Source organism: Felis catus, chromosome A2, assembly GCF_018350175.1.
Source record: "Felis catus isolate Fca126 chromosome A2, F.catus_Fca126_mat1.0, whole genome shotgun sequence".
Classification (NCBI taxonomy): domain Eukaryota; kingdom Metazoa; phylum Chordata; class Mammalia; order Carnivora; family Felidae; genus Felis; species Felis catus.
This window is the reverse complement of record NC_058369.1, coordinates 1,488,314-1,516,227: the sequence shown is the minus strand read 5'-3', so window position 1 is coordinate 1,516,227 and position 27,914 is coordinate 1,488,314. Positions and strand designations below refer to the sequence as shown.

The 27,914-nt window shown below is 64.0% G+C and overlaps 1 protein-coding gene across 1 annotated transcript; it reads left to right on the top strand.

The window, feature by feature from the left end:
• Nucleotides 1–12,659: 12,659 nt before the first annotated feature.
• LINGO3 (leucine rich repeat and Ig domain containing 3) lies at nt 12,660–25,323 on the top strand. The gene is made up of 2 exons (XM_023243396.2): nt 12,660–12,751; nt 23,294–25,323. The coding sequence occupies exon 2, from the start codon at nt 23,340–23,342 to the stop codon at nt 25,116–25,118; it is 1,779 nt and encodes a 592-aa protein (XP_023099164.1). The 5' UTR covers nt 12,660–12,751; nt 23,294–23,339; the 3' UTR covers nt 25,119–25,323.
• The last annotated feature ends 2,591 nt before the right edge of the window (nt 25,324–27,914 follow it).

The window sequence follows — 27,914 nt, the reverse complement described above, 5'->3', positions numbered from 1 at the left end:
GGGAAGGCCCCGGCGGCCCGTCCCTGCCTCTGCTGTGTCGCTCCAGTGCCGCCTCATGCCAGCCAGCGTGGTCCCCGAAAACCAGGGCCTTCTGGGCCATGCTGGTCGTGCTGCTGCCGACAGCCACGGCTGCTCAAGAACAAAGCAGCCGCGTCGTCTTGGCCGGGCCCTAAAGCACACCGTGGGCCCTTCCGGAACCCCACCCATGCCGGCTGGCTCCAGATCGTCCTCGGGAGTTCTCCCCCCCCCACCATGTCCCCTCCTCAGAAAGTGGGACGTCTTCTCTGATCCCTGTTTTCTGAACTCCTGGTACTTGTTAGGACCCTGTCCCCACAGGATGGTCCCTGCCGGGAACAGGCTTCCTCCCTGACTTGTCACCAGGAGGGCCGAGGGGGGAGGGGGAGAGGGGTTGGGAGTAGGAACTATGGACCCGCGACCCCCTCACTACCAGCAGGGCCCGTGCAGGATGCTGGCGGCAGACGGGACCGGGGCTCCGAACGGGGCCGGACGGGCGCACGTGCTACCTGGCCGGCACTGCCACCAAAGAAACCGAAACCAGCTGGCTTCGGCTTATCGAGGGGATCTGGGCTCTGTGTTCGCCGCGGCCGCTGGGGATTAGTTATCAGCCACCTGGCCAACCCTGTGCAGTCTCCTCATCCCTCCTGCCCGCTTCCACTGCCGCCTGGCCCGGTCCTGCCTCCACCAGCTGCCTTATCAGAGGCCTCATCCCGGAGCCAAATCCTCAGCAGCTGGGCATTGGGGGGGGGGGGGGGACGCTGGGTTAGCTGCGGGCGGCAGCCCCCGGGGAAGGCTGTGACCTAGAATCGGCACACCCCACGTGCCGGCATCCGGGCCACCAGGCCTCGCTGCTGGGGAGCGACGCCCCAGTGCCCATTTGACAGTTGGGGGCCCACACACGGTCAGAGAGGCCACAGGATAGAGGGACCGAGACCCCAGGCCCTGGAACGTCTGCTCCTTCGCGCACCTAGGCCACCCAGTCTGAGGCCAAGGCACAGCCTGAGACCGAGACCTCGGGGTCACCACTGAGTCCAGAGCCCTTGGCCATGAGGTAGGGCAGGGATGGGGTGCAACGAGGTCTTGGAGGCCAGTTAGACCTCATTAAAGCCCCAGGGGCAGCCAGGGGACCAAGACAGGGATGCCTGGCTTCCCAGCCCCTAGCTTCTCCCACAGACCAACTAACCTGGGCCCTGGTCCCCCCACCCCCACCCCACCATCGCACACCCCTGTGCTCCAGGCCTCTGCCTGCCCTCCCCTCCCCCTCAGCAAGCTGGTGAGGGCAAAAGCTGCCCTCTGCAGCCACAAATCCAGAGCTCAATCTCCTGCAACTTGCTGTGTGACTTAGAGTAAGTGTCCCAACCTCTCCTAGGCCCCCTTCTTCTCTATTAAGTTCAAAAACAGGCCGGGTATATCGACTCTGTGGCCAGGCACCGGCCACCGCTGTATGGGGGGTTGGTTAAGAGCGACAGCTTTGCATTCAAGTCTGAAGATGAGAACAGAATGCCCTGGGACCCCCCAAAGAGGGAGACCTCAACCCTGGGGGCTCAGGCAGAGCTCCCCAGAAAGGGGGATGAAGTGGGTTTGTTCCATTTAACCATATCTGCCCTCGAGCGTCCGTTTGACCCCCTTTGTAAAAGACGGGAAATAACCTAGCTTCCCATCACCGGGGGATCTGCATTATAAACTCAGGTTCCTGGGGCCCCTGGGTGGCTCAGTGGGTTAAGCACAATCATGAGTCACCACCTCACAGTTCATGGGTTCAAACCTCGCATCGGGCTCTGTGCCGACAGCTCGGAGCCTGGAGCCTGCTCCAGATTCTGTGTCTCCCTCTCTGCCCCTCCCCTGCTCGCTCGCTCGCTCTCTCTCTCCCTCTCTGTCAAAAATAATAAGCGTTGAAAAAATCAAAAATTAAACTCCAGTTCTTCCGACCAACTGTAAAGCAACTTTTTGCAAAGAGGTAGCTCTCTGCATGGGGGCGGGGGTAGGTGAAATGCAGCCACAAACGCTCTGCAGCTCTCCCCGCGAGAGGGGGAGTCTTTGTCCACCCCTCCAAACCCAGGGCCTAGCTTTGGTGATAAGGATGTGGTGGGAACGAGGTGGGAATTCAGAGTCTCCGTCGCCGAGGGGCCTTGCAGCTTCCGCCTTCCTCCCACTGGAGCGAGGCCACCGCCGTGAAGGCGTAAGAAAGCTGGGCCACTGACCGAAGGCTGAGAAGCCCTCGTGGGAGCCCTGAGGCCTCCCAGCCAACAGCCGGCAGGCACCAGGGCCCTCGGACTTGTGACGGTCTCAGAACTCCTGGCCCAGGCGGCCCCCCTGAGCCAGCCCAGTGACAGCTGTGGACGCATTTCACAGCCGACCCCTTGAAGGATGAGGAAGAGTAGTTTCGTGCCACTGAGCCTGGGCGTGTTTATTACCCAGTGAGAGGCCCAGACACTTGACACAGTGAGACAAAGTTGGGCGCACAGATACGGGTGGTCTGGTCCCATTCGCGTCAGATAATGATGGTTAAAAAGACCTTGTTTCTCTGCTTTCAAATGTATAGGGAAAGATCTGGAAGGAAGATCTGGAATTGAAGAGGGTGCCCGGAGGGCGGCGTTAGCCACTGCTTAACATTTTAATATTTCACGAGGAGAGATTTAATATTTAACGGTCTGTTGAGACTGTAATATTCTAGGAAGAGCCAGAGAAGGAGAAGGCCAGAAACGGGGAGATGCAGAGAGAGACAGGGAGACGGGGAGGCAGAGCAGGGAGGGCGACAAAATGAGGGCACAGCGGCCTAGCGGGTGACACCGGATCCCATCCTCCCGCCCCCCTGGCCGCGGTATAAATCCCCGGTCCGCCGCCCCACCGGCCGGCGACCATGCCTTCCAGAGGCTTCCCGCTCACCCCTGCCCAGATCCCACCCTTTGAGCTCCCAGGCCCACACCGGCCTCGGCACACGGGGCGCGGGCTGCGGCCGCCAGACCAGGAGCTAGCCCTGCTCCACGTGCACACGGTCACCGCGGCCCACGGCTTCCGGGTGCTGGCTGAGAGGCCTCGGGTGTTGTCTGCTGAGGACCCGTTCTGGAAGACGGTGCCAGCGGTCCCAGCAGACAGGGAGAGAGGGGCAGACCCCGGCTTGAGCCCAGACCGGCCAGAGAGCCCCCGGACACCCCCCCATGGCAGATTCTGGAGCCTTCCGAAGGTGGACCGGATCTTCACGTTGCCCACGGTCAGCCCCGCCCCTCCCCACCCCAGCTGCCTTTGTGCCCCGGGTAGCTCTGGTGACAGGTTACACCTTCTGGTCCACTTAGCGCCCCCCGCCACCCCCCCAAGCCCCTTCATCACCCCGCTTACAGATGAGGAAACTGAGGCCCAGATGGCAGGGATGCCAGCTCGGATGGCAGGCTGCCCCCCGCACCCTCTCCCCTACCCTTCCTGTGCTCTAAAGCCACCGAGGCCCACTGCCCGTCCCTGAGGCCCAAAGCTAGATGGGTGGCATAGGTGGGGTGGGCACAGAGAAGGGGAATCACCACCTGCCCCACCCCCTGGCCAGGGGCCGGGAGGGAGCCAGTCCTCATTCGTACCCTGCAGGCCTGTTCCTGCCGCCAGCAGCCAGCGGAAGACCTCACTGCGGCCTCCGAGCACCGACAAAAGGACCCGATGCTGCCCAGTAGCTTGGGACCCTCTGTTGCAGATCCCAGAGCCCCCAGGGCGCCCAGACTGTCACCACAGGCCTCCTGGCCAGGGAAACGGGGGAGGGCCCAGTGGAGGACGCGGACGTAAGAGGCTTTTGTCAGGCAAGTCTGCAGGTACAGGGGGCCGGTTCCTGCATCCAGGGGCTGCTGGCTTGAGCTCAGGGTGTGAGCGAGGACAGCCCCCCGGGCCCGCCCCCCTCCCCGCCTCCTGCTGCCCCCACGTCCCTCCCTCCCTCCGCAGGAACAGGTCCCCCCACCGCCACCCACCGCCTCCCGGCTGTTGCCAGGGAGACGGGGGAGACCCCGGGGCTCGAGGCCTCAACCCAACCTGACCAAAAGGTGTCGCTGGAGGCTCTCGGTCTCCTCACAAGAAACATTCAAGGACGGACGGGCACACCGTGTTTCAGCCAAGCCCGTGGGAGTGCATTAGAGCGAGCGCGCTACCCCCCCACGCCATGTGAGGGTCTGTCTGTCACCGACGGTTGTTAACAAGGACGCGGAATGTTATTACCGGGGGAAGGGAATTTGGGGAGGGGGGTTTGCGCCTCTTCTGCCTTCCTCGGTCAGGGTCTCCCGCCTTCTTTGTCGTGGGCGGGGGTTTGATCCCGCTGCCTGCGGCTCTCATTTGCCGGGTGCTGCCGGGACCGGCCTCCGATCTCCCGAGAGTGGGCCCCAACCCCCCCTCTGCTGGCCTGCACAGGTCCTCTTACAACCCAACTAGCTGCCTATTTTAACGCTGCCCGCCAAGGAAACCTTAAAATCTTTTAAAAGAATGGGTGATGGCCCGTCTTCCCTCACGACCGCGTGCGGGGTTGGGACGCTGACCTGCCTGAAGGCCCCGGAGGTCCCCTCTCTCTAGGTTTTAGGAGACCCGGAGGGACAGCGGGGAGCAGGACAAGGGGTGGCTCACTCAGTTTCGGGGTTTCTTTCGGGGTTGCTGCGGCGAGAGGAAATAAGTGTGTTAGTAACTTGAGGCCCCGGGGTCCGACATCAGAATGGGGTGTGCGGTCGCTAGGGGTCCGGGAGGAGGGTGGGCCATGAGGAGTCCAAGGAGCCCCCCGGGAGGAGGCAGAGGCAGGTGGGGGTTTAGGACCTGGGGTCCTTCCTCGGAACTTATCCGCGGCCCGGACGCATGGGCCACTTGCTGGAGATGTGGGCCTCTGCGGGGTGGTGTGGGGGGCGTCCTTGGCAGTTGAGAGGCCCCCTCCTTGCAGCTGGCCGCGTGGGCGCGTGGACGAGGAGGGTCTGCTGACAGTCCGGCACCTGTTAACTTTGGGGCCCCCTACTCTCGGGGCTCTGCTCCGGGGAGTAAGTCTGCGCTGTGGTGCTGGGCGTAGGGCCCCCGCCTCCAGAACCTGGCAGAGGGGGGCCTCTTACACGGAATAGCCGCCAGCGGTGAGCCAGCTGCCGTCCCGGTCGCCTAGAGTTGGCCTCTCAGGCCTGGCCTGCTGTGCCAGGGCCGGGCGCCTGTCACCCCCCGCGGCAGGAGGGCAGCGGGGGGCTCAAGGATCTAGCACACTTTGACTTACTTCCTGAGAGTCCAGCCCTGGGGCCTGACCTTCGGGGAAGCATCCTCTGGCTGCCGTCGCTGTCCCGTGGTCTCCGGACTCCCTGTACCTGCTGGAGTCTGAGCCCCAAGGATGTGACCCGACGCCGCCTTGATGGCTTCTCCCTCGGAGAGCACAGCGGCGGCCACCGCCCTTGGGTGTCCGAGTGTTTCGAAAGAAAGGCTGTGGGTCGCGGGGCGGCCCCCGGGCTTGAGTAGGTGCCCCCAGAGTCACCCCTTGCCTTTCGGCCACAAGTAAGGTGAAGCACTTTTCAAGGTTGGGCGTCCCCAGCGTGGGGGCTGTTGCGAGCAGGCTCTGAGCTGTGGCTCTCCCTTCCGTGCAAGCGGGTCGGTGTCCGGGCCTTTTAAAACCTGGGGCAGGGGTTTGGCCGTGAGCCCGAACTCCGGAATCCGGATTCCGCAAAACACACCATCCTAGAAACATCTCGCCTCTGCACGGTATGGCTTCCTTGTGCTTACGGAAAGGGCCCGCCTTCCCGGGGTTCGGACGTGTCCCGAGTGTCCTCGCGTGGGCCTCTGTTGGGGCCACTCCACACCCTTGCGGCGACAGGACGCCGGTCCTTCCTGGAAGGAGCTACGGGGGAGCGCGTCACCCACACATGGCAAGCAAGCTTCCTGAGCCGTCTGGCAGGAGCGTCGCCAGACAGGTGGGGACTGTCCCTGAAGCCCAGGGCAGGACTGCGGGTGTAATGCTGAGTCACACTGGTGGGTGGATGTCGCTCCCTTCAAAGGCAAGCGTTCTGAGATTCCAGACGTAAGCGCGCAGAAGAAAGCGGCTTGGAGACGTGGGACCGTGAGCCAGGCGGTGCCTTCCGGGGTCAGGGGTGAGACAGTGCAGGGATGAGGCGCCTGGGGGGCTCAGTCGGTTGGGCGTCCGACTTCGGCTCAGCTCATGATCTCACGGTCCGTGAGTTCGAGCCCCGCGTCGGGCTCTGTGCTGACAGCTCGGAGCCTGGAGCCTGCCTCGCGTTCTGTGTCTCCCCCTCGCTCTGCCCCTCCCCTGCTTGTGCTCTCTCTCTCTCTCTCTCTCTCTCTCTCTCAAAGATAAATAAATCGACATGAAAACAGAAGACAGTGCAGGGATGAGGCACAATGGGGTTGACACGGGGCAGGGGGCCCAAAGGGAGCACAGCACCAGGAGGCCGTGATTTAAGATCGTGTCTGTTGAGGGCTGGAGGCCTCACCCGCTTCAGGTTTAATGGGGTGCTGGCACCTGCAGGGGTCATTACTCTTGTCCTTTAAAGCACTTTCTATCGGATTTACAAACATAGCACCTGCAGGGGTCATTACTCTTGTCCTTTAAAGCACTTTCTATCGGATTTACAAACATAGCTCCTCCTGGGGTCCCCTTGTCCCACACGTGGGGATTAACCCGATCCCATGCCTGCGGGAAATGGCGCAAGATGGGACCTCCCGAGCCAGGAAGAGGCCAAGAGTAGCACCCAGGGTAGACGGAAAGCCTCCTCCCAAGAGCGGGCGTGGACGTTCCGGCAGGACCCGCCGTCTGCGAGCCGCGGGTGACTTCCCCGCAGACGAGATGGGGGCTGAGTAAATACTTTGATTTGGGCCCTCCCTCCACCCCGACAACGGGGCAGCTCCAGAAGCTAGGGGCCCCCAGTGGGAATCAGGGGAGAAGTGGCTCTCGCGTGGACAGGAAACCGAATAGGCTTACCTGCCACTTCTGGGGCCACCTGTGGTTCCTCCCCCAGGATGGTGACGGCCTCCTGGGGGGCCTCCAGGGAGCTCGGGGCCGGTCAATCAGCCACGGCCGTGACTGGTAAGAGGTGGGACCCCGGCTCCCTTTGGACCCACGGGTTCCCTCTTCCAGTGTCCTCCCTGTTTACGCAGGGGACACGGCGCTGGAGGAGGTGGGTGCCGGGGGCACGCGTGGCCCCAGTGGCTCAGACCACCACGGGGGAAATGGGCTCCCTCGCCTTGTGGTCTTATTTGGGGTGGGTTCGGGTGGCCCCGAGGTGGGTCGCCGGCTGTGAGGGCGGCAGTCGAAGCCTGGCCGGCCTGCTGAAGACCGAGAAGGCCGCACCCCATGGTGATTAGCTGCTGTCTGGGCCCCGCAGCCACGTGTTGGAGCTTCTTACGGTTTCTGGGGCTGACTGGCCTACGAACCGGACCCCAGGACTGACTGCCCTGCCCAGTGTCTGGGTCCACATCGTGGATTCCCACAGCCCTCCTGCGCGATCGGAAGAGGGCAGGATGTCCCTGCTCCTGTCACAGTTCGCTGGCTTGGTGACACCACAGTGCCATGTGGTCCCTGAGGGCCAGTCCCGGTCGCCGGGGGTGTGCTCGGTGTTACAGCAGAAAGTGAGGAGGACCACGCGGTCCTCCCAGCTGAGGTCACCCGTCTGAGTCAGCTCACAGATCCCCCCCCGTAAATCCATCAGGGTCATCAGACAGACGACCCAGCGCCCAGGGCATCGTAGCGGGCAGGGAAGCTCCTTCTGATTTGGCTGTGGTGACGGAGGACGGACGGGTTGGCAGGCGCCGGGCCCGAGGCGAGGGGGCATCTCCGTGGCTCCTGGGTCGTTCCCCGAGGGGCGCTACAGACAGAAATCCCTCCCTGGAGCCACGAGCCAGAGGACCCCGTCCGGCCACGTGCGCCTTGCACTTGTCAGATGGCTCCAGAGGGCCGTGAAGGCCGGGGCGTAGGGGGTCTCCGTCCATTTCTGGTCTCTTACGGAAGAGGTGAACCTGTGGTGTGGTTAAGACCCATTTTCCCGCCAGGCTTCCCGCCCTCCGGCTTATGTTGGGGCCAAGCCGCGTCACAAATGTGGAGAAGCATTTTCCTTTTTTTTTTTCTAAAGTTGTTTAAAAAAAAATTTTTTTTTTTAATGTATTTATTTTTGACAGAGAGAGGGTGAGCATGAGCTGGGGAGGGGCAGACAGAGAAGGAGACACAGAATCTGAAACAGGCTCCAGGCTCTGAGCCGTCAGCACAGAGCCCGACACGGGGCTCAAACCCAGGAACCACGAGATCGTCACCCGAGCTGAAGTCAGATGCTTAACCGACTGAGCCCCCCAGGTGCCCCTGGCTCTGTTTTTTTTAAGATTTTATGTATTTAAGTAATCTCCACACCCAACATGGGGCTCGAACTCACAGCCCCGACCGAGATCAAGAGTCTCCCACTCTTCCGGGCACCCCCGAGTGCCCCTCCACATCCCCCTTTTGTTGCCCCACTGCTCCTGGGTTTCCGGCTCACTGTCCCTTGTTGTGACCCTGTTAAAACAGCATCAAGGAGAGCCCCAGGGTTCTGGATGGCGAGCCTGGTTCCACAAAAGACCACCAAGGAATTGAAACAGAGACGTTTATTCCTCACAGGACCCGTGGGCGGTACGGGGCCTGGGAGAGCCTGGCCGGGAGCAGGACCCACACGAGACTTTACTAGGGTCCGTGGGTGGAGTGTTTTGGGGTCCCTGCACTAAAGCTGGTTTGGTCACTTCAACCAAGAAAGAGCAGGGGTTTGGCAAGCTCCGTGGGGGGGGGGCTTATCTAAGGGGCCCCCACAGGGAGGCCCGGGGGGGGGGCATGTCCCAGGGCAGTTGTGGGGGCCGGGGGGGGGGGCTCGTACTTCCTTGTGTCCCAGATGCTGCTCTCCAGGGCGCATGCCCGCCTGAGGGACCAGTTCTAGGCCCCCCCGCAGGCCACTTGGCCGAACAAAATGGATGCCGAGGCATGAAGGCCACAGAGCAGCAGGGCTAGACTCTGGACTCCCCACTGGCCTCTGCCGCCCTCGGGCCCACGGAACTTGTCCTTTGACATGACATTTGCCTGGTAGCCTGGATTTGGGGCCCCCTGGTTTCCCCAGCCCGATGGCGGAACCTGTGTTTGGGGACCCCGTATCCCAAGGGCACCACGCACAGTGCGAGGAAGTGTTGACTCAGTAAATAATAACCAACAACCTCTGACAGTCGAGAGGGATTCGCTGTTGCTACTTTTTTTTTCTTTAAGTTTATTCACTTATTTTGAGAGAGGGAGTGGACAGAGAGAGGGGGAGAGAGCGAGAGAATCCCAAGCAGGCTCTGCACCGTCTGCGCAGAGCCCGATGCGGGGCTCGAATCCACAAACCGTGCACGAGATCATGACCTGAGCCGAAACCGAGAGCCGGATGCTCCGCCCCCAGGATTCGCTGCTATTATCCCCATGTTGCAGATGAGGCTACTGGGGCCCAGAGAGGTTAGCTCAAGGTCGCCCAGCAGGGACCCAGCAAGACCCCAGGGATCTGGAACCGGAGCCCAAGGCTTCGATCACTGCACGTTTGATGATTCCACTCCCAGTTACAGAGAGGAAGCCACTTGTCTGGGGCCACACCTGCGGTTCCCAGGCCACCTGTCCCCACAGCCTCCGTCCACTGGCCGTGACTGCCAACCCTGCACTTTGCACTGCAGAGAGAGGGCAAGAGGAGGAGGGCTTCTGATTTTAGAAATAATTACGGCCGCCTAAGGGCTCCTGCTGGCTTTTCCAGGCGTGAGGGCACAAGAGGGGAAAAGCCCGTGGCCCAGGCACACCCCCACCCAGAGGGGCACACCCCCCGGGCAGGTGGCCACCTCCCTGCTCCCCAGCCCCTCTCATGGCTTCCCCATCTGGAGCTGTGCTCTCCTCCTGGGTGGTCCATCACCATGGCAACATCCCCAGCACACACACACACACACACACACACACACAAAAGTGGTCGTAACCTTGGCAACCAGGTGGCACCCCCGCCACCTGGGACGCTTGACCCCCTTTCCACAGTCCCCACACCCCTATGGTGGCATCTTGCTGGGGATGCTGGGCCCGGAGAGGCCACCAGGGTGGCTGAACCCCCCTCCGTCATACTGCTGGACGCATCAGAGCAGCGCACTCCAACGTGCACGTTCTAGCTGTTTGCTGAGCACCTACTAGGTCCTCTGGGACATGGCAGCCTGCGAGACAGGCGTGGTCCCTGCCCTCGGCAGGCACTCCCTTGGGACAGCAAGTGGGGAGATGCTGGCCAAGGACAGAAAGGGGAAGACAGGCAGCGGCTTTGGGGAGCGGTACTTAGAGGAAAACCAGGGTGCCGCTTCCCTGCTCAGAATCCCCACCTCTGGGGTTCCCTCAACGTCACTGGGTCACTCAGTCATTCAACCAGGATCGGCTGGATGCCTGCTGTGGCACACTGGAGCCACAGGGAAACAGGATTAAATCAGGAAATTGCAGAGAATCTTAGCTGGGGAGAGCGCCCAGGAGGAGGGAACCGGTGGAGCCGTGAGTCAGGGGCAGGGAAGCAGGAGGGGAAGTCAGGGGAAGGGTGGTGCAGGCAGAGGAGCAGCCGTGCAAAGGTCCTGAGCTGCGTGTGGGCGAGGCCTGCCCCTGCCCTTCAGCCAGGCTTGGGAGCAGTGCCCACACACCGGGCAGAGCAGCCAGCACCCTGGTGTGCCCTCTGTCGTCGGGAGTGGCGTCTGTGCGGGTCTAGAAGATGGGGACTGTTCTGACTCCCGCGTTACAGGTGTGGAAACTGAGGCTGGAGGGGCGTCTCCCACAGCCCCATCGCCAGGCAGTGGTGGCAGGATCTAGACTGGAAGCCTGGCCCCCACTCCAGGTCACCTCTCAGCCTGCTGGACTCATATCCAGTGCCCTTCCTCGGGGAAGCGTCCCTGTCCCCCGCCCGGGTTGGGCACTGGGTGTCTCTGCTGATATTTCCACCCTGCTTCATGACTATTCCGTGACTCCGCTTCCCCCGCCAGCCTTGGTGAGCCCCCTCGTTTCTCTGAGGGTCTCCTCCCTCCAGCACTTTGCCTGGTATACAATAGGTGCTCAGGAATGCATTCCGCCAAGAGCACTGAGAAGCAGGTATCAGGAGAAGCAGGCATCAAAGGGAGACACAGAAGCTCAGAGAAGGGAAGTGACCTCCCCGAGGTCACACAGCACATACGCGGTGATGACTCCTCTGTGCAGTGCTCTAGGCTGGTCACGGGGGTGGGGAACCAGGAGGGACGGCCGCCCACATCCCCCTTCCGGACCTCTCTGTGGCCAGGAAGGGAGCCATCCCCCCACCCCCCGTCCTGTGGCGGGGGGGGGGGGGGCCTGGCCTGCAGCCTCCTGAGATGCGGTTTCTGGGCCTCCAGCCAACGCGACAGTCTGGGAACGGAGCCTGCTTGAGTCACAGGTGGCTGAGCTGACACCAAGCAGCTGGGTGGATGCAGAGGGCAGGGAGGGCTGGGGGTGCCGTCTCTGAGCCTCACTTTGCTCCTCTGGGAAATGGGGATGGTAGAAGGGTCCACCTTGGGACAGCGAGCGCAGCAAATAGCAAAGGGCCTACGATTGAAATGAGCTGGGCGCTGGCGTTATTAGCCAGATGGGGAAGAGGACGCCCCCAACCCCGTCCTCTGCCCCCGGGGCCCCCGATCTGCAGAGATGTCCACCTCCCAGGGAGCGAGCCCTCCGAATGGGGCAGGCCGGTCCCGGAGGCTAAAACACCCCACTCCTTGTCCTACTTCCACCCTGTCCCGCTTGCAAGGGGGAGCCACGGGACCCCAGCCTGGGAGTCTTCACCCTGACGCTCCCTGGTTCTGGAGTGTGTTCTGAAAAGACCCCTCTCATCAGGCAGGGAGGGCCCCCTCCTACCCTGAGGCTCCCAAGCACAGGGGCACCCACTGGTCCCCAAACTGTTCGCGGTAGTGACAGTGAAAGGCTCTGAGCACGCTGCCTCCGCCAGGCCGAGGGTGTCGGTGGGAGAGCCCTCGGACTCAGACGCACACAGGTGACTGCAGACCAGCCAAAGGAAGGATGAAGGGAACGGCATTGCAGGCAGAGGGAACAGCAAATGCAGAGGCCCTGAGGCTGGCAGCAGCTCGGGTGCTTGAGGAAGAGCAGGAAGGGGAGGGTGGGAAGAAAGGGGGTGCCGCGGATCCAGAAACACACCCTCAGTTCAGACACGATCCTGAGGGCAATAAGGAGCCACGGTCGGTTCTGGAGCACAGTGGTTCGGTTAACTCTGGGGCCCATGTGGGGAGCCGGCTTGAGCGGAAGAGGCTGGGGCAGGTGACACGTGCCAGGTGGCGGAGGCCCGGACGGAGGAGGAGGCCTCGAGGAGGGGGCAGGTCCCCGAGCGGCCCAGCCGGGGCGCCCCTGCGTTTCCTGCGCCACCGGGGCCACGGCTCCAGGGGTCCTCGGACTGGCGCCAAGGCGGGCAGCGCGCACACTGACCGCACGCGCCCCGAGGCCTGCTCGCGTCCCCGCCCTGCGCCCCGGCGCGCGTCCTGGCACCTGCGCGCACGTGGCCCCGCGCACCCCGCACACCTGCGGCCCCGGCGCCGTGCACCCCGCGAGCGGGCGGCGCGCACGGCCCGGCGCAGCCCCGCGCGCCCCCGCCCCGCCAGCCGGGGAGAGCGGCGGGCGCGCGCGGCGGGGGCGCGCACGGCGGCCCGGGAGGCGGCGGCGGCGGCGGCGGCTCGTGTCGGCTCCGGGCGGCCCTCGCGCCGCAGCCCGCGCCGTGTCCGCGGCGGAGCCGCCCAGGTGAGTGGCCGCGCGGGCCGGCGACCCCGCTCCGCCCGCGCCCCGCAGCCCCCCCCCACCCCCGCGCGCCCCCGTCCTCGCCCCGGGGCACTCGCCCTGCGCCGCCCCTCCTGGGCGCATCGCTCCCCGCCAGACCCCCGGCGCTCCCCCTGGAAACTTTGGGGGCCACTCCCCACGCTGGGGTCCCCTCGTCCCTCCCCTGGGGCGCTGAGGAGCGCGGAGTCGGGTGGGCGTCTCTCTGGGGCGGCGAGGACACCAGGAAGGATGCGCTCCCTTCCAGGGGGGAAGAAGGGAGCACTGGCAGGGTCCTGGGGTGGGGGTGGGGGGTGCTGTTGGAAGACGGCGGGGATAGGGGCTTCACCCCTGCAGCGAGGTCTGGGCCAGCCTGGAGGTGCCGAGATGCCAGGACAGAGAAGGGGGCGTTTGGGGTCCACACCAGACAGGCGCCCTCTCTTGGGCTGGGGACAGCTCAGCCCGGCGGGGAGGCATTTGGGGGTGCAGGGCTGAGCCCTCTGCGCTGTGGGCCTGTGTCCAGACAACACCAAGGATGGGGCAGAAAGCTTCTTCCTATCCCCTGAGTTTGGGCCTGGGTGCCCCCTGGGCCGTGGGGCCTGGCCGGTGAGCCCTATTCAACAAGTTGGGGCGAGGGGGGACAGTGCCCTGTGCCTCGGTCTGGGCCCAAGAAAAGACCCGGTCCTTACTTGCAAACCGCTTTAATAACTGGTTTCCTCAAAGCGTGCTCTGGGCGCGAAAGACCCAGGCACCGCAGCCCCCCAGGTCTGAGGTTCGGGCCCCGACGCTGCATTACGAACAAGCGACCCCCTGGTGGACCCATGTGTGCACGGAGGTGGTTGAGAACCTCTTGCTTCTGGCAGGGGGTAGGAAGGGGGTGTCTGGTGTGACGTGACATCAGGCCGAGGGACCATCTGGGACTTGATGGGTGAGGGGACCTCTGGACCGGCAGGGCTGTGAGACCCGGAGCAACCCAGGAGGCCTCCCTGGACGGGGTGTGAAGGCTGCAAAGAGCGTGGTATTTGAGGGACAGAAGGCAGAGGACACAGGGTCTCAGTGTGGATGAGGCGGTGGGCAAGGAGGGGCTTGTCTGTGTCAGGAGTATCGGCCGAGGCGCGCTACGGGCACCTCTGAGCCAAAGCAGCTGCCGTCTGGGGCAGGTTGTGAACTGGGAGACCCCAGAGACGTCCTGCACTCCACCTGGACGGCACGGGGTGACGGCCCAGCCCCGGGACGGGGGTTCGGAAGGGCCGGAGCCAGCCTCCCGCACCCGGGCTTTCCTTCCGTTCCCCGTCCCGTCTGGTGACTTCCGGCATAGGATGGCCCCTCTCTGAGCTCCAGCTCTGAGGCTGACCTAACGGACGGGTGCGCGCCGGGCCCGGTGGCTGCTGGGCCCCCACAGCTCTGCCTGGTGTCTGCTCAGCCTCAGTGTGCTCTTCTGTACAATGGGGGTGGCTCCTAGCCGCCCCCAGGCGGAGCCCGGGATCTGAAGGTGCCTCGCTGAGTGGGCACGGAAGGCAGATGTGAGCCAGCAGCCCGACTGCTCTTCCCACAGTGCTGTCATTCCTGGGCACCCCTGAGTCACCACCTCGTCACCAGGTAGACAGCTTCTCGGGGAACTCTCCAGGCAAAGCTCGCCCCAGGTGGGCCTGAGTGAGCCGTCGTCGTCTTCCCGTGTCAGTCCCGGGCCTCAGAAGAGCGTCCTCTGCCCTCCAGCGGGGCTCTCGCCCTTAACGGAAAGGAGCTGGCATGTCCAGACGTTGACTCTTAAGCTTAGTGAGGCTAGATGCGCCGGGGATCACTCTGACCCTCAGTCTCCTTTTCTCCGAATGGGCTTCATTACTGCCACCCTCGCGGCTGGGCTGGCGGGTGAGCGGCCGCGGTCTCTGGTGAGCATTTCAAAAAGTAGTTCCGATCTAGAGGCCTCACCTGTAGAGGGCAGTTGACAGTGCTCGTGCACAGGCTGTAAGGAAAGTGGGTCGGGAGGCCCCCAGCCCCCAAGGGGTTAAGGGACTGTCGGCAGACGGGAGACTAATTAGAGCTTAATGAATTGTCATGGATGAAAGCCCCAGGAGGGTGTGGATCTAGGACGCACGGCTCACCAAACGGCAGAGGGGGGGTCGGCCGTGTGTCCCCAAAAGCAGGGCCTCAGAGGGCCGGGTGCTGCTGCGGCTGGGCCCCCACCTTCCGAGTCTGTCTAGAAGCTTAAGTGGGGGACGTTTCTAGACCCTGCCAAAGCAAACTCCCCGTGCTCCCTCCTGCCCCCATTGTGTGTGGGGGGGGGGGCAGGGGGGTTCCTGCTGCCAGCTTCCACCGTCTCCACCGCCCCCCCGCGGCTGCCCCATGGGTTCAGCTGTGGCCTCCAGGGGGACCTTGCCCGGCCTTGCCCTAGGCAGTCCTCAGCATCCCCTGGCCTGGCAGGGGTGGGAGGATGTGTCTCCTGTGGCCTGGACGGGGAGCAGGCTCACTCAGAACAGAGGAGGTGGGTGGAAGGTTCTGGGGGCCTGGCCAGGCCGCCTCTGTCCCAGCGGAGGGGCGCGGGTACCCCAGCCACACTCTCCTCCTCCTTGGCCTCAGAGCTTGATGGCAAATTAGTCCCCGGACAGTTTGGGGGTGGGGGGAGGGCTCTGCAATTGCCCAGGTCCCACCATGATGGGCAGATCTCAGGGCCCCTCCCCGTGGGCCCCCCCACCCGTGAGCTGGTGCTGAGGCACCCCGTGGGGAGCTCGGCCGCTTGCTCTCCCCAGCCCCTGGAAGGAGGCCCACAGCTCCGCGGGGACCTCCGCCCACCTCTTCAAGACCACACGCCTCTCCCGGGCCACTGTCACAAACGGCCACCAACCTAGGGCTTAAAACCACACACGCTGGTTCTCTGACAGCTCTGGGCTCAGAAGTCCTAAGACCCAGGCGTGGGCAGGGCCGGTTGCCCCCGGGGCCCCAGGGAGCCCCGTCTCCCCCCTTTTCCGGCTTCCAGAGGCGCCGCATCCTGGGCCCACGGCCCCTCCTTCCTCACGGCCGGCGGTGCGAGGTCTGCCTGGCTCTCTGCCTCGCTCTCGTGGGGACCTCGTGGGGATGCTGGGCCCCCCCCAGTCGTCTGGGACAGTCTCCCCATCTTGAGGTCAGCTCAACGGTATCCTTAAGGTCAATGGCAAACGGGATCCTGGTGGCCACCTAGGGCGACATTCATGGGTTCCAGGGAGTAGGGCGACATTCAGGGGTTCCAGGGAGCAGGATATAGGCATCGTAGGAGTGGCTGTTCCTCCAGCCCTCCCGTTCAGGTCAACTCGGCGAGGCCTCCCCAGGCCTTGTGGGACCAAGCATCAGACCGTAACAGACCCCCCACTTTTCCCAAACCATCCTGCTGCCGGTAACCATTTTCACGATTCCTGTCTGCTTGTCCCCCCAACACGACGCCCCGGGAGGGAACGGGACACGAGAGGCCACGCGGGGTGTGAGTCCACGTGTGCGAAACGTGGGGGCTGGGGAGGGGGGCGGAGGTGATGGCTGATGAGGACGGGGATTCCTTTTGGGGAGATGGAATGTTCTGGAATTGCAGAGAGGTGATGGTTGCACGACACCGTGAGGGAACTAAAGACGCTGAGTTAAAAACTTGAAACGGGACACATGCGGCCACAAAGGCCCAGCCCCGGTCGGGACCTGCCACACGGTAGGTTTCAGGAGGAGAGATGGACACACAGGGTGACTGGGTAGCTGGGTGTCTCCACGCCCCAGACCCCCGTCCACGGTGACCGCAGCCGCCCTGCAGAGGGCCTGGTCATGGCAGTGACACTCTGTCCTTGCAACACAAGTCACCTGCCCACTGGACGCGGGGCCGGGATGGCTCGGCCCCCGAGGGATTTGCATTTAGGTGGGAAGAAGGGCGGGGAGGTTCCGGCGACCAGCCCCCTGAGTGCTCGCCCGGCTGGAAAACGGGGTGGCAGAGGCCCTAGATCTGCAGCGGGGAGGGGCTCCCGTCACCTGGCCACAGCGGGGAGGAAATGCCCTTCGGCCCTCATCCCGGCGCCCGGGCTCGCCGACCCCAAAGCTTTGTGCGGTGTGGGAGGAGGGGCTGCGGTCCCGGGGGCCCCACCGTCCTGCCCGGCTGGCTCAGGGCAGGCCCCTGGGTCTGCAGAGCTGACCGAGGTCATGGTTCTGTGGAGGACGGGGGTCCCCTGACCCTGGGAGAGCCGTGGAGAACGGGGCGTGGGCTCGAGTCTTGGATCTGCTTGTCACCTGCTCTGTGGCCCTGGCCGGGTGGCTTCCCCTCTCTGGGCCTCTGCTCTCCCGTCTGTAACACAGGCTGATAATCAGTTCACTTCCTCCCGGGGCGTCAGGTGCGCGCCTGCCGTGTGCCGCGCATCCGTAGATGGGGCTGTCACCTGGGGTGGTCCTGCCTCCCCGTCTGGGGACATCTGTGGTTGTCATGACTGGCGATGCCCCTGGCGTCGAGCGGGTGGGGGCCGGGGACGCTGCTGAACACCCCGCAGTGGCTGGGACGGCCCCCCGGAGAATGACGTCACCCCTCAGTGGTGACGGCTGTCATCCAACCCTCCCACATCCCCCGGTGTCATTGTGCAGATGGGAACCCTGAGGCCGCAGAGGACGTCTGTTGAGAGCTCAGGTGTGAGCTGGCCTGCAGTGGGTTGGCGGTGGCCCAGCAGTGATAGGAGATCCAGAGCGAGGGGGAGCTGGGATGTGCTCGGAGGTGGGGCTCACGGCACCTGCTGACGGATTGGCTGGGGGCGGGGGGTTGCCACGATCCCAGCTTGTGCGGGAGGCGGGGCAGGGGGGTGGAGCAGGGACGGCTCCCCATTGCCTGGGTGCTGCACCCCCCCCCCCGCCGGAGAGGTCGGGCATGTGGCCGGGTCCCCAGGACTGGAGCTCAGGGGAGACGTGCTGCCCGAGACACAAAACCAGGGTCATCAGCTAACAGTGACAGTTAGTCTGGGCAGCCGGGAGGAAGGGCCCCAGGTGGGTGCCAGGTGCTGGGCAGGGCGGGGACGCAGAGTCTGGGCGCAGGTAGGCGTCACCTCCCCCAGGGCCGCGGCCCCGGGGGGCAGAGAATGGTGAAGCGGTCCCACCGCCCCGCCTGTGCCCTGGCCCGCCCTTCCTGCAGCATCTGCTCTGCTGACCCTCTCGCCTCCCGCAGGGAACGGGCCCCGGGCCCTAACGACCCCGCAGAGGCAGGACCCGAGTCCAGACCTCTACCGGAGAGGGAACCCAGGGTCCCGGCCTCCTGACGCCGCCCTGAGGCCCCGGGAGAGGAAACCGGTCTGCAGAGGGGCCCTTCCTTCCCGGGGTGCCCAGCCCTTCGACCATCCGAGAGCGACAGACACAGGGGGTACCCAGGACCTCCGGGGGAGGCGTCAGAAGCTCCGGCCCCCCGCGCCCCCGCCCCCGTGGAGACGACGACGAGGCCGCGCGCCTGAGAGGAGGTTTCGGGTGACGAGCTGGGTCCCAGCTTGGGCGGCCCCGCTCCTGTGACGGGCAGGGCACAGAGAGGGTGCACTGCTCATCACAGGTCACGAGGGGCGGGGACGGACAGCACCTGCTGTACCGTAGAAGCCGGGCCGACCTCTCGTCGCCTGATGCCCTCCTTCCAGATTTCGTCCTTACCCGTATCCTGTGCCGGCTAATTTTTGAGAATTCTTTCCAACTTAAAAACAACTTAAAATTTTTAAACAGGCCGCCCTCCTCTCTGGCCTCAGCGCCTTGCCTGGACCACGCGGCCCCCGCTCGCGGCGTTTGCCCCTGATGTGCCCTCCACCCGACCGCCCCCCCTGAGCCATCTGCTCGGTCTCTGATGGAACATTCCTCTCTCGGTAGATTAGATCTTCGCAGCCCCCTCGCCACGCCGTCCCTTCCCTGGATATACGTTTCTCCGCCGGCGGCCCCGGGAGGCGGGAGAGGGCGCGTGCATTTACCTCCTTTGATATCGTTCGGCTCCGAGAAAGCGAGCTCTCGGTCTTCCGTGCTCCGTGTCCCCCGGACCTGGAAGATGTTCCCCACATGGTAGGTGTTTGTTGACTGACTGGTGGACAGAGGCAGTGAATGAGGGGAAACAGCGTTATGGTGTCTCCAGAGGTGACAGCAGAAGTCATTCTTAAGGACATCCCCGAAGCTAAGGTAACGTTGTATGTCAACTATACTCAATTAAAAAATTCTTAAAAACCAGGACCAGGAGAGCCGTGTTGCAAATCGTAGCCGGCTTCACCCGAGACCGTCCCCTGCTACCTCTGATGTGCTGTGTGGACCAGAGCAGGTGACTTGGGTTGCTTTGAGCCTCAGTGTTCCTGTCTGTAAAGTTAAGGTGACAGCAGCGTGTCCCCCCTCCCCATGCGGTTGTTGTGGGACCATCCAGGTGGAGCCCTGACCCCAGGGCTGGCACAGAGCAGAGGCGTTTGCCCTGAGGAGGAGGAGGGGGAGGTTCACAGTCCGGCTGACGGGAGACCAGCAATAAACAAGGGTTTAATAGCATTTAGAGAGACTAGGAAGGGGGCACCTGGCTGGCTCCGTCAGTGGAGCGTGCAACTCTCGAGTTTGAGCCCCGCTTTGGGTGTGGAGTGTGCTTAAAAAAAATAGACGAGGATGGGGACTGTAGTACAGAGAGTCACCAGGGGAGTGACATTAGGGGTGAGACCCAAATAAAGTCAGGGAGAGAGCCACGCAGGGAAGGTGTTCCAGGCAGAGGGAACGTCATGTGCAAAGGTCCTGGGGCAGGACCTGTCTGGCGTGTTGGAGGGACAGCACGAAGGCCCGTGTGGCTGGAGCAGAGTGAGCAAGGGGGAGAGAGGGAGGAGGGGAGGGCAGAGAGGGGACGGGGGCAGGTCGTGCAGGGCCTTGGGGGCCTCAGGGAGGACTGAATTATACTCGAGGGGGCTGAAATTCTCTGCTGCAGAAAGAACCAAGCAGGCAGTTCTGCCCGCACAAGGAATCTGTTTGGGGGCTGAGCCATGCCGCCCATTTCCTCGTTGGGGCAAAGCCAGAGAGGCCCCAAGTCCTTACAGTCAGAGGCCCTGTCCCCAGTTCCCCGGGGAGAGGACAGTTACCCCTTGACCACAGGGAACAGCACAGGCTGGGACAGGAACCTAGGAGTAACCTCACACTCGGACTAGTTTAAGGTAGGAAGTTGCCGGAATTGTGAGTCGGGCAGCTGAACAGGGGACCGTCCGTTCTGGCTCTCTTGTCCCCTCCTGGGACACGGCCTCTCCGTGTGCTGTTCAGGGCAACGACATGGGGAGAATGACCTAGAAAAACAGCCTCAGAAGGAAGTTTGCCTTGGGGAAAGACCGTGTCCCTGCAATGCCCAGGTCAGAATTAAGGACAGCGGCAGGGGGAGGGCACAACCAGCCAGCGCTCGCTCCCTCCCACAGCCTCCCCACGTCCGCCAGCCGGGGGCAGGGAGCGGGGACCCGTGACATCCCGGACACCGGATGATGCTCGCTTTCCTCGCGGTGTGAGCTGAGCGTGAGCAACCCCCTTCCCACCGCTCACGGTGCTGTCCCGTGCGGTGTGCGAGTCCCCAGGCGTTTTGGGGGGACACCGGCCCACGGATTCACGCGTCCGCCCGAGTCGAGAATTCCGTTTGCTGTTCTGTGATCCCGTATTTTGCCGTGAACAGGGCTATGCTGTCTGTGATTGCTTGGCAAGCCGGTTTGTCTCCAAGCCCCGTCTGACTGCACCCCGGCTGCCTTTCTCTGCGGGTCCCTCCGTGTCTCCCAGAGCCCCGCCACAACCGGGGGTCACGGCTTACTTCCTCCCCCGCTGATGGACACGTAGGTTAGCCCCAGTCCGCGCTTTCACGCGACAGGCAGCAAACCTGCGTGGCCACGGCGTCTGCTCCCGCGCGGTCTTTGTCAGGGATCCACGGCCCCTCTTGAAGTCTCGCGCCAGTGCCCCGAGGCCCCCTTCGCAAAACGCCACAATCGAGGCGGCTGAAAGCGACAGGACTGTGTTCTCTCGTGTTCCGGAGGCCAGAAGCGCAAACTCCAGGGACCCCCCCCCCCGGGCTGGGCCCCCGCTCAGGGCTCTGGGGGAGGATCCTCCCTTGCCTCTTCCAGCTCTTGGGGGTGACCGGTGACCTGCGGTGTCCCGTGGCTCGCGGGTGCACCCTCCAATCCGCCGACACGGAGCCGTCTTGCCCGCGCGTCTGCGTCCGAATCTCCGCTCTTCATCAAATCGCCAGTGGCTGGACGAGGGCCGCCTTGCCCCAGGGTGACCCCATCTTCACTGGATGGCACCTGCAGAGCGCAGACTCTCCCCCCCCCCGTTACGTGACTCTCCCCCAGCGTTCGGTGGCAGTTACTCGGGGGCTCCGTGTGTCACTTCCCCAAAGGGCCCAGGAAGGCAGGCGCTGGCCTCACAGATGTTGAGCCGACGAGGATCTGCCTGAGCCCCTGCCGAGCCCGGCCTCTGGGGACGGCGCGGAAACTGGCAGCCTCTCCTGGGACGAGGGGGGGGTCGGGGGGAGTCCTGGGGGGCTGCAGCTGCTAAGATGCCGAAAATAGCGGACCGGCTAACGGGGCAGCCCCCATCCCTGCCATCTGGCTGGAGCCTCCCCACCCACACCCCACCTTGACCCCCGGGATCTGGGCTGCAGCCGAGAAGAGTGGGGGGAGGGGTAAGGGGTGGCAGGGCCAGCAGGCGAGATGGGCAGGCCCCGGGCCCTGCACGCCCCACACCATCTGGCCTCCCTCCCCCAACCCCTTCACTCACTCCTTCTGCCTCAGGGCCTTTGCACTGGCTGCTCCCCCAGCCCGGCCCTCCCTTCCCCGGACACCGCGGGCACTTCCCTGACCGTCCTCTGTGTCTGCGTTAGCTTCCCGTGGCCGTCACAACAGACTACCACAAACGGAGTGGCTTAAAACAACAGAAATCTATTCTCTCTCAGCCCCGGAGGCCGAGTCTGAAGTCAATGTGTTGCGGGGCCCCGTCCCCTCCGAAGGAAGGCTCCACGGGAGGATCCTCTCTGCCCCGTCCAGCTTTCGGGGGCTCCCCACAACCCTTGGCTTACTGACCCATCACTTCAACCCCCACCTCGGTCTTCACGTGGCCTCACTCCCTGGGCGCATCCGTGTGTGTCAAGTTTCCCTCTTATGATAGGACAGCGGTCAGTGGAACAAGGTCCCGTTCACGGGTACTGGGGGTTAAGCCCCGCATGTGTCTTTTGGGGGGGGGGACACAGGTCCACCCACATCTGGGTCTCAGCTCACGTGTCACCTTCCCAGCTGCACCTCCTTCCCCCGGGATCACCGACTCTTCCTTTCAGAGCACCCGGGGCACATTCTCTGGTCTTGCTGTTTGTGTTGACTGAGCCCCGAAGGTCATCAAGCAGGTGCCGGGTCTAGGCTCTGAGAAACCGGAAGTGATGAAGACAAGTGCCTTGGAGAGGTTACAGTCCACAGGGAGCAGACAACGAACAGGGCTTTAACCTGTAATTTCATGTGCTGGTTGGACCGGTGTAGACACAGGGAACTGAGGAAGGGCAAGATGGGTGGGGGGGGGGGCTGGTAAGGCCTCCGGGGGGGGGGGGGAAGGCAGGGGGGAGTATTTAGACCACCTGTATCCCCACAGGGTGAATGTGAACCCTAGGAGGGCGGGGTCTACATCTGCCTTGTTCATCAGTGTGTTTGGAGACTGGTATACAGTAGGCACCCAGTAAGTGTTCTGGGGGGCTGTACCCCAAAATTTAACCTATATTTGTGAAGTTCTTTTCCAGTTCAATAAATGTTTTCTCTTGCAATTTATTTTTATTAGGATAAAATTCACATAACACAAACTTGCCCTTTTAAAGTATACATTTCAGGGGCGCCTGGGTGGCTCAGTCCATTAAGCGTCTGACTTCCGCTCAGGTCATGATCTCGTGGTTAGTGAGTTCAAGCCCCACATCGGGCTCTGTCGGGCTCTGTGCTGACAGCTCAGAGCCTGGAGCCTGCTTCGGATTCTATGTCTCCCTCTCTCTCTCTGCCCTTCCCCCGCTTACACTCCTTTCTCTCTCAAAAATAAACATTAAGAAAATTTAAAGTATACATTTCAGCGGCTTTTAGTATATTCACAGAGCTGTGCAACCACCAGCACCATCTAAATCCAGAACATTCCACAACCCCCAAAAGAAGTCCCTTCCCGGTGAGCTGTCACCCCTCACCCCCTCCCCAGCCCCCGGCTCCCACGAGCCCACTTCCCGTCCGTGGATGAGCCTGTTCTGGACGTTTCACACCCGCGGACTCACACCCCGCGTGGCCTCTCGTGTCTGGTTCCCTCCCTGAGCGCCGTGTGTTCGGGGTCCGTCCGCGGGGCGGCGGGGGCGGGCGCCTCGCTCCTGCTGGGGACCGAGTGACGTTCCGTGTGGATGGAGCACGTTTTTGTTCATCTGTTGATGGGCATTTGGGTGGTTTGCACCTGTTGGCTGTGGTGGGTACTGCGGGCACAGGTTTTGTGGGGGCGCGCCCAGGGGCGGGACTGCGGGCCCCACGGCAGATAACCGCGTCTTGCGCACGCGTGCTAACCACCCCCCCCCCCCGCAACCCTCAGGTGCCCACGAGGATGGTGGCGCGGCCCTAGGCCCAGGCTCCGCACCATGACCTGCTGGCTGTGCGTCCTGAGCCTGCAGCTCCTGCTCCTGCCCGCGGCGCCGCCCCCGGCCGCCGGCTGCCCCGCCCGCTGCGAGTGCACGGCGCAGACGCGCGCGGTGGCCTGTCCCCGGCGCCGGCTGACCGCCGTGCCCGACGGCATCCCGGCCGAGACGCGCCTGCTGGAGCTCAGCCGCAACCGCATCCGCTGCCTGAACCCGGGCGACCTGGCCGCGCTGCCGCTGCTGGAGGAGCTGGACCTGAGCGAGAACGTGATCGCGCACGTGGAGCCGGGCGCCTTCGCCAACCTGCCGCGCCTGCGCGTCCTGCGCCTCCGGGGCAACCTGCTCAAGCTCATCCCGCCCGGCGTCTTCACGCGCCTGGACAACCTCACGCTGCTGGACCTGAGCGAGAACAAGCTGGTCATCCTCCTGGACTACACCTTCCAGGACCTGCGCAGCCTCCGCCGGCTGGAGGTGGGCGACAACCACCTGGTGTTCATCTCGCGCCGGGCCTTCGCGGGGCTGCTGGCGCTCGAGGAGCTGACCCTGGAGCGCTGCAACCTCACGGCGCTGTCGGGCGAGTCCCTGGGCCACCTGCGGGGCCTGGGCGCCCTGCGGCTGCGCCACCTGGCCATCGCCGCCCTGGAGGACCAGAACTTCCGCAGGCTGCCCGGCCTGCTGCACCTGGAGATCGACAACTGGCCGCTGCTGGAGGAGGTGGCCGCCGGCAGCCTGCAGGGCCTCAACCTGACCTCGCTGTCCGTCACGCACACCAACATCACCGCCGTGCCGGCGGCCGCGCTCCGCCACCAGGCCCACCTCACCTGCCTCAACCTGTCCCACAACCCCATCAGCACGGTGCCGCGCGGCTCCTTCCGCGACCTGGTCCGCCTGCGCGAGCTGCACCTGGCCGGCGCCCTGCTGGCCGTGGTGGAGCCGCAGGCCTTCCTGGGGCTGCGGCAGATCCGCCTGCTCAACCTCTCCAACAACCTGCTGTCCACGCTGGAGGAGAGCACCTTCCACTCGGTCAACACGCTGGAGACGCTGCGCGTGGACGGGAACCCGCTGGCCTGCGACTGTCGCCTGCTCTGGATCGTGCAGCGCCGGAAGACCCTCAACTTCGACGGGCGGCTCCCGGCCTGCGCCACCCCCGCCGAGGTCCGCGGCGACGCGCTGCGCAACCTGCCCGACTCCGTGCTCTTCGAGTACTTCGTGTGCCGCAAGCCCAAGATCCGCGAGCGGCGGCTGCAGCGCGTCACGGCCGCCGCGGGCGACGACGTGCGCTTCCAGTGCCGCGCCGAGGGCGAGCCCGCGCCCACCGTGGCCTGGGTGACGCCGCGCCACCGCGCCGTGACCGCCGCCAGCGCCGGGCGCGCGCGCGTGCTGCCGGGGGGCACGCTGGAGATCCGCGGCGCGCGCCCGCAGGACAGCGGCACGTACACGTGCGTGGCCAGCAACGCGGGCGGCAACGACACCTACTTCGCCACGCTGACCGTGCAGCCCGAGCCCGCCGCCAACCGGACCCCGGGCGAGGGCCGCAACGACACGCAGGCGGCCGCGCGCTTCCCGCTGGACCTCACCAGCATCCTGGTGTCCACCGCCATGGGCTGCATCACCTTCCTGGGCGTCGTCCTCTTCTGCTTCCTGCTGCTGTTCGTGTGGAGCCGCGGCCGCGGGCAGCATAAGAACAGCTTCTCGGTGGAGTACTCCTTCCGCAAGGTGGACGGGCCGGCCGCCGCCGCGGGCCAGGGGGGGGCGCGCAAGTTCACCATGAAGATGATCTGAGGGTCCGGGCGCCCCCACGCGGGCGCGGCTGACACCACCTATGCATTTCCCGGAGCGGGGAGGGGGGGGGGCCTCCCTCCCTCCCCGCGGCCGCCTCCTGGCGGAACTTCCCCTTTTTTTGTAGAGACCCGACCACAGGACTTTTTTCACCAGGACGCATTTTTGCATTGTTTCGCAAAGCATTTTCTAAAGGTTTCACCCCGTCTTCCTGCGCCCGCCGGTGTCCCGAGCTGGGCGGGGTGGGAGTTCGGAGCCGCCCCCCCCCTCCTCCCCAGAGCAAGTAGTTCACACGGGGTGGGGTGGGGGCAGATGGTCCAGCGCGCGGAGGGCAACCCGGCCCCCGGGGGAGCCCCGCGAAAGCCCATACGGGCCACACCCGGATGCCCCACACCGCACCTCACATCCAGCGGCACACACGCCTTCACACCAAGGACACACAACCGACACACAGCTCCGAGACTGAGCGCTCACACCTCCGACCCGGCTGACCCTGAACAGGTGCGCCCGGCCGCTGAGCTCCCGGCGGGCCTGCCGGGCTCTCGGCTCTGGCTCTCGGGAGACCACCGCTCACACCTGGGACACACCCCACTCGCACTCAGGACACTCGCAGCTGACACACGGCCCACCCGAGACACACAGCTCACCCTTGGGACGTGCCCGGCCTACGCTGGGAACACAGTCAGCTCCCAGCCAGGACTCGCTCGGCTCACACCCAGCTCCTGACCCACCGGGCATCTCGGGGGCGGGAGGAAAGTCTGGCTGAGCACGTAAATGCTCCCCCCAGGGGCCCAGCACACGGCATGCTAGCCCCCCCCCATCTCGGCCCCCGTCTCCGCCCCCAGACTCCCTCCCACCAGGACCCCTGACCCAGCAGGGCAGGCTGCCCACTAGAAGCCATTTCCCTAGCGCCCTCCGGCACCCCTAACGGCTGCCACCTGCTTCCTGTGCCCATGCCACACGGGAGGCACAGCTGCCCTGGCCCCTGGCTCGGGAGCACGGCCTCTGGAGTGACCCTTCACCCTCAGTTCACACTACCGCTGAGCCAGCCTCAGATGAGCCCCGAGGGTGGCCCTACCGTGCCCAGCCCTGTGACCCACCACCGGTGTGGGGAGCGAGGCCAGAGAGTGCGGGAGGTCCTTGGGGTCCCCGTTAGGTGCGCTACAGGGGCAGCCATGGAGAACGAGGCCAGGACAGGGTGCAGGCTGCAGGGAGGGTCTGGACCCGGCTGTTGGGAGCAGAGGTCCCTCGGTGTCTGCCTCTTTGGGGCAGAACTCGCGCTAAAGATCAAGGGAGCCGAGGGCAGACTACAGCTCAGGCTGAGGAAGAGCTTGCCCAAGGTCACTGCCCCTTTACTCTTCAGATAGCGAGTTCCCCGTCACTGGGGGTAAGCAACAGGAACTGAGGTTTTGCAGAAATATTCAGACACCACACTGGCTCCATCCATGACCCTGCCTCTCCCAGGCTGATTATTGCCCCCACCCTCCACCCGGGCCAGATGACAGGGCATCATCGGAGGAAGGGGCGCGGGAAATGTTGTGGGACCCCTCGACTAGTCAGGAGCTTGGCCGCCCGCCAGGAGGTCGGGACAGTATTCTTAAGGACCTTATAGGAAGGCTCGAAACCAGCCCTCTTCCTGCCCACGTGGGTAATTTCATCTGGTGACTGAGAACCACCTGGACTACAGCGTCCTCATCTGTAAAATGGGTCTGAGGTCAGATCCCCCACCACATATACAGAGGCCAGGCCCATGGATGGGCTTCGCGGTTGACTGGGATCCTGGATCCTTCAAGATCTTTCCGAGAGGAGCCAGAGACAAAGCTGGGTGAACGCTGGGGGTTTTGGGCAAAGGATTCACACGGAACTCGGAAGGGGGTACGGGCCGTTCTCCCTGGGCTGTGTGGCTGGAAGCGTCGGGACGCCCCGGTCCTTCTCCCACGGCCGCAAACGGGCCAGCGGGGCCGGGTGACGGGCCGCTGACCCCGCCTCAACCTCACTCGTGGCGGACACAGTGACGGCCAAAGGGGGTGTCCTGCGACCCCAAACCCCACCCGAGTTGGGCAGAACTGACTAGTTTTCCCCCTTCACATCCTCCTAACCTTGGTTGCCATAACAGCCCCAAAGGCCCCTCAAAATGACATCCAAGTGCCTTTACCATCATCAAAGATGGGAGGGGTGTGTTCTCACAGCAGCATTAGGACTTGAGCGAAAGTCAGCAAAGTGGGATCTCCCACCCCCTCTGCCCAACCCCCATCCCAACATGAACCGAGACCCCCCCAGCCCCCCATCCTAACAGGAACCAAGACCCCCAGCCCCCCAGCACCCCCCAGCCCCCTAGCCCCGCAGCCCCCTCCTGCTGTATTTGGTTGGAATCTAATAAAATGAAGCTGATTTAATAACAGACTCAGTTTTTTTGTTTTGAATTCTCATGGGAGGAGTGAGGGCAGGAAGCAGTGGCTTCTGGAGTCCCCAGGGGGAACTGTCTCGTTCCAGCCCCGGAGCTGGCCCCAGAGCTGGCCTTGAGCCACAGGTGTTTGTGGAGGGACAGCGGCCTACTGAGATGACGTTACAGTAGCACTTCGGGAGCGCCCATGCTGTTCCGCATGCTGTTCCACGTGCTGAGACGACATTACAGTAGCACTTCGGGAGTGCCCGAGCTGTTCCCGCGTGCTGTTCCCCAGCTCCTGCCATGCAGGTGACACCCTGGGAGCCGGGTCCTGTCATGACCTCACTTTACAGAGAGGCACAGGGAGGGCCAGAGGATGGAGGGCATCTGCCCAGAGCCCCCAGCTAAGGGGA

What these genes read in the sequence shown, in the direction of transcription:
- LINGO3 (XM_023243396.2), top strand. Translation starts at nt 23,340, where the DNA reads ATGACCTGCTGGCTGTGCGTCCTGAGCCTGCAGCTCCTGCTCCTGCCC.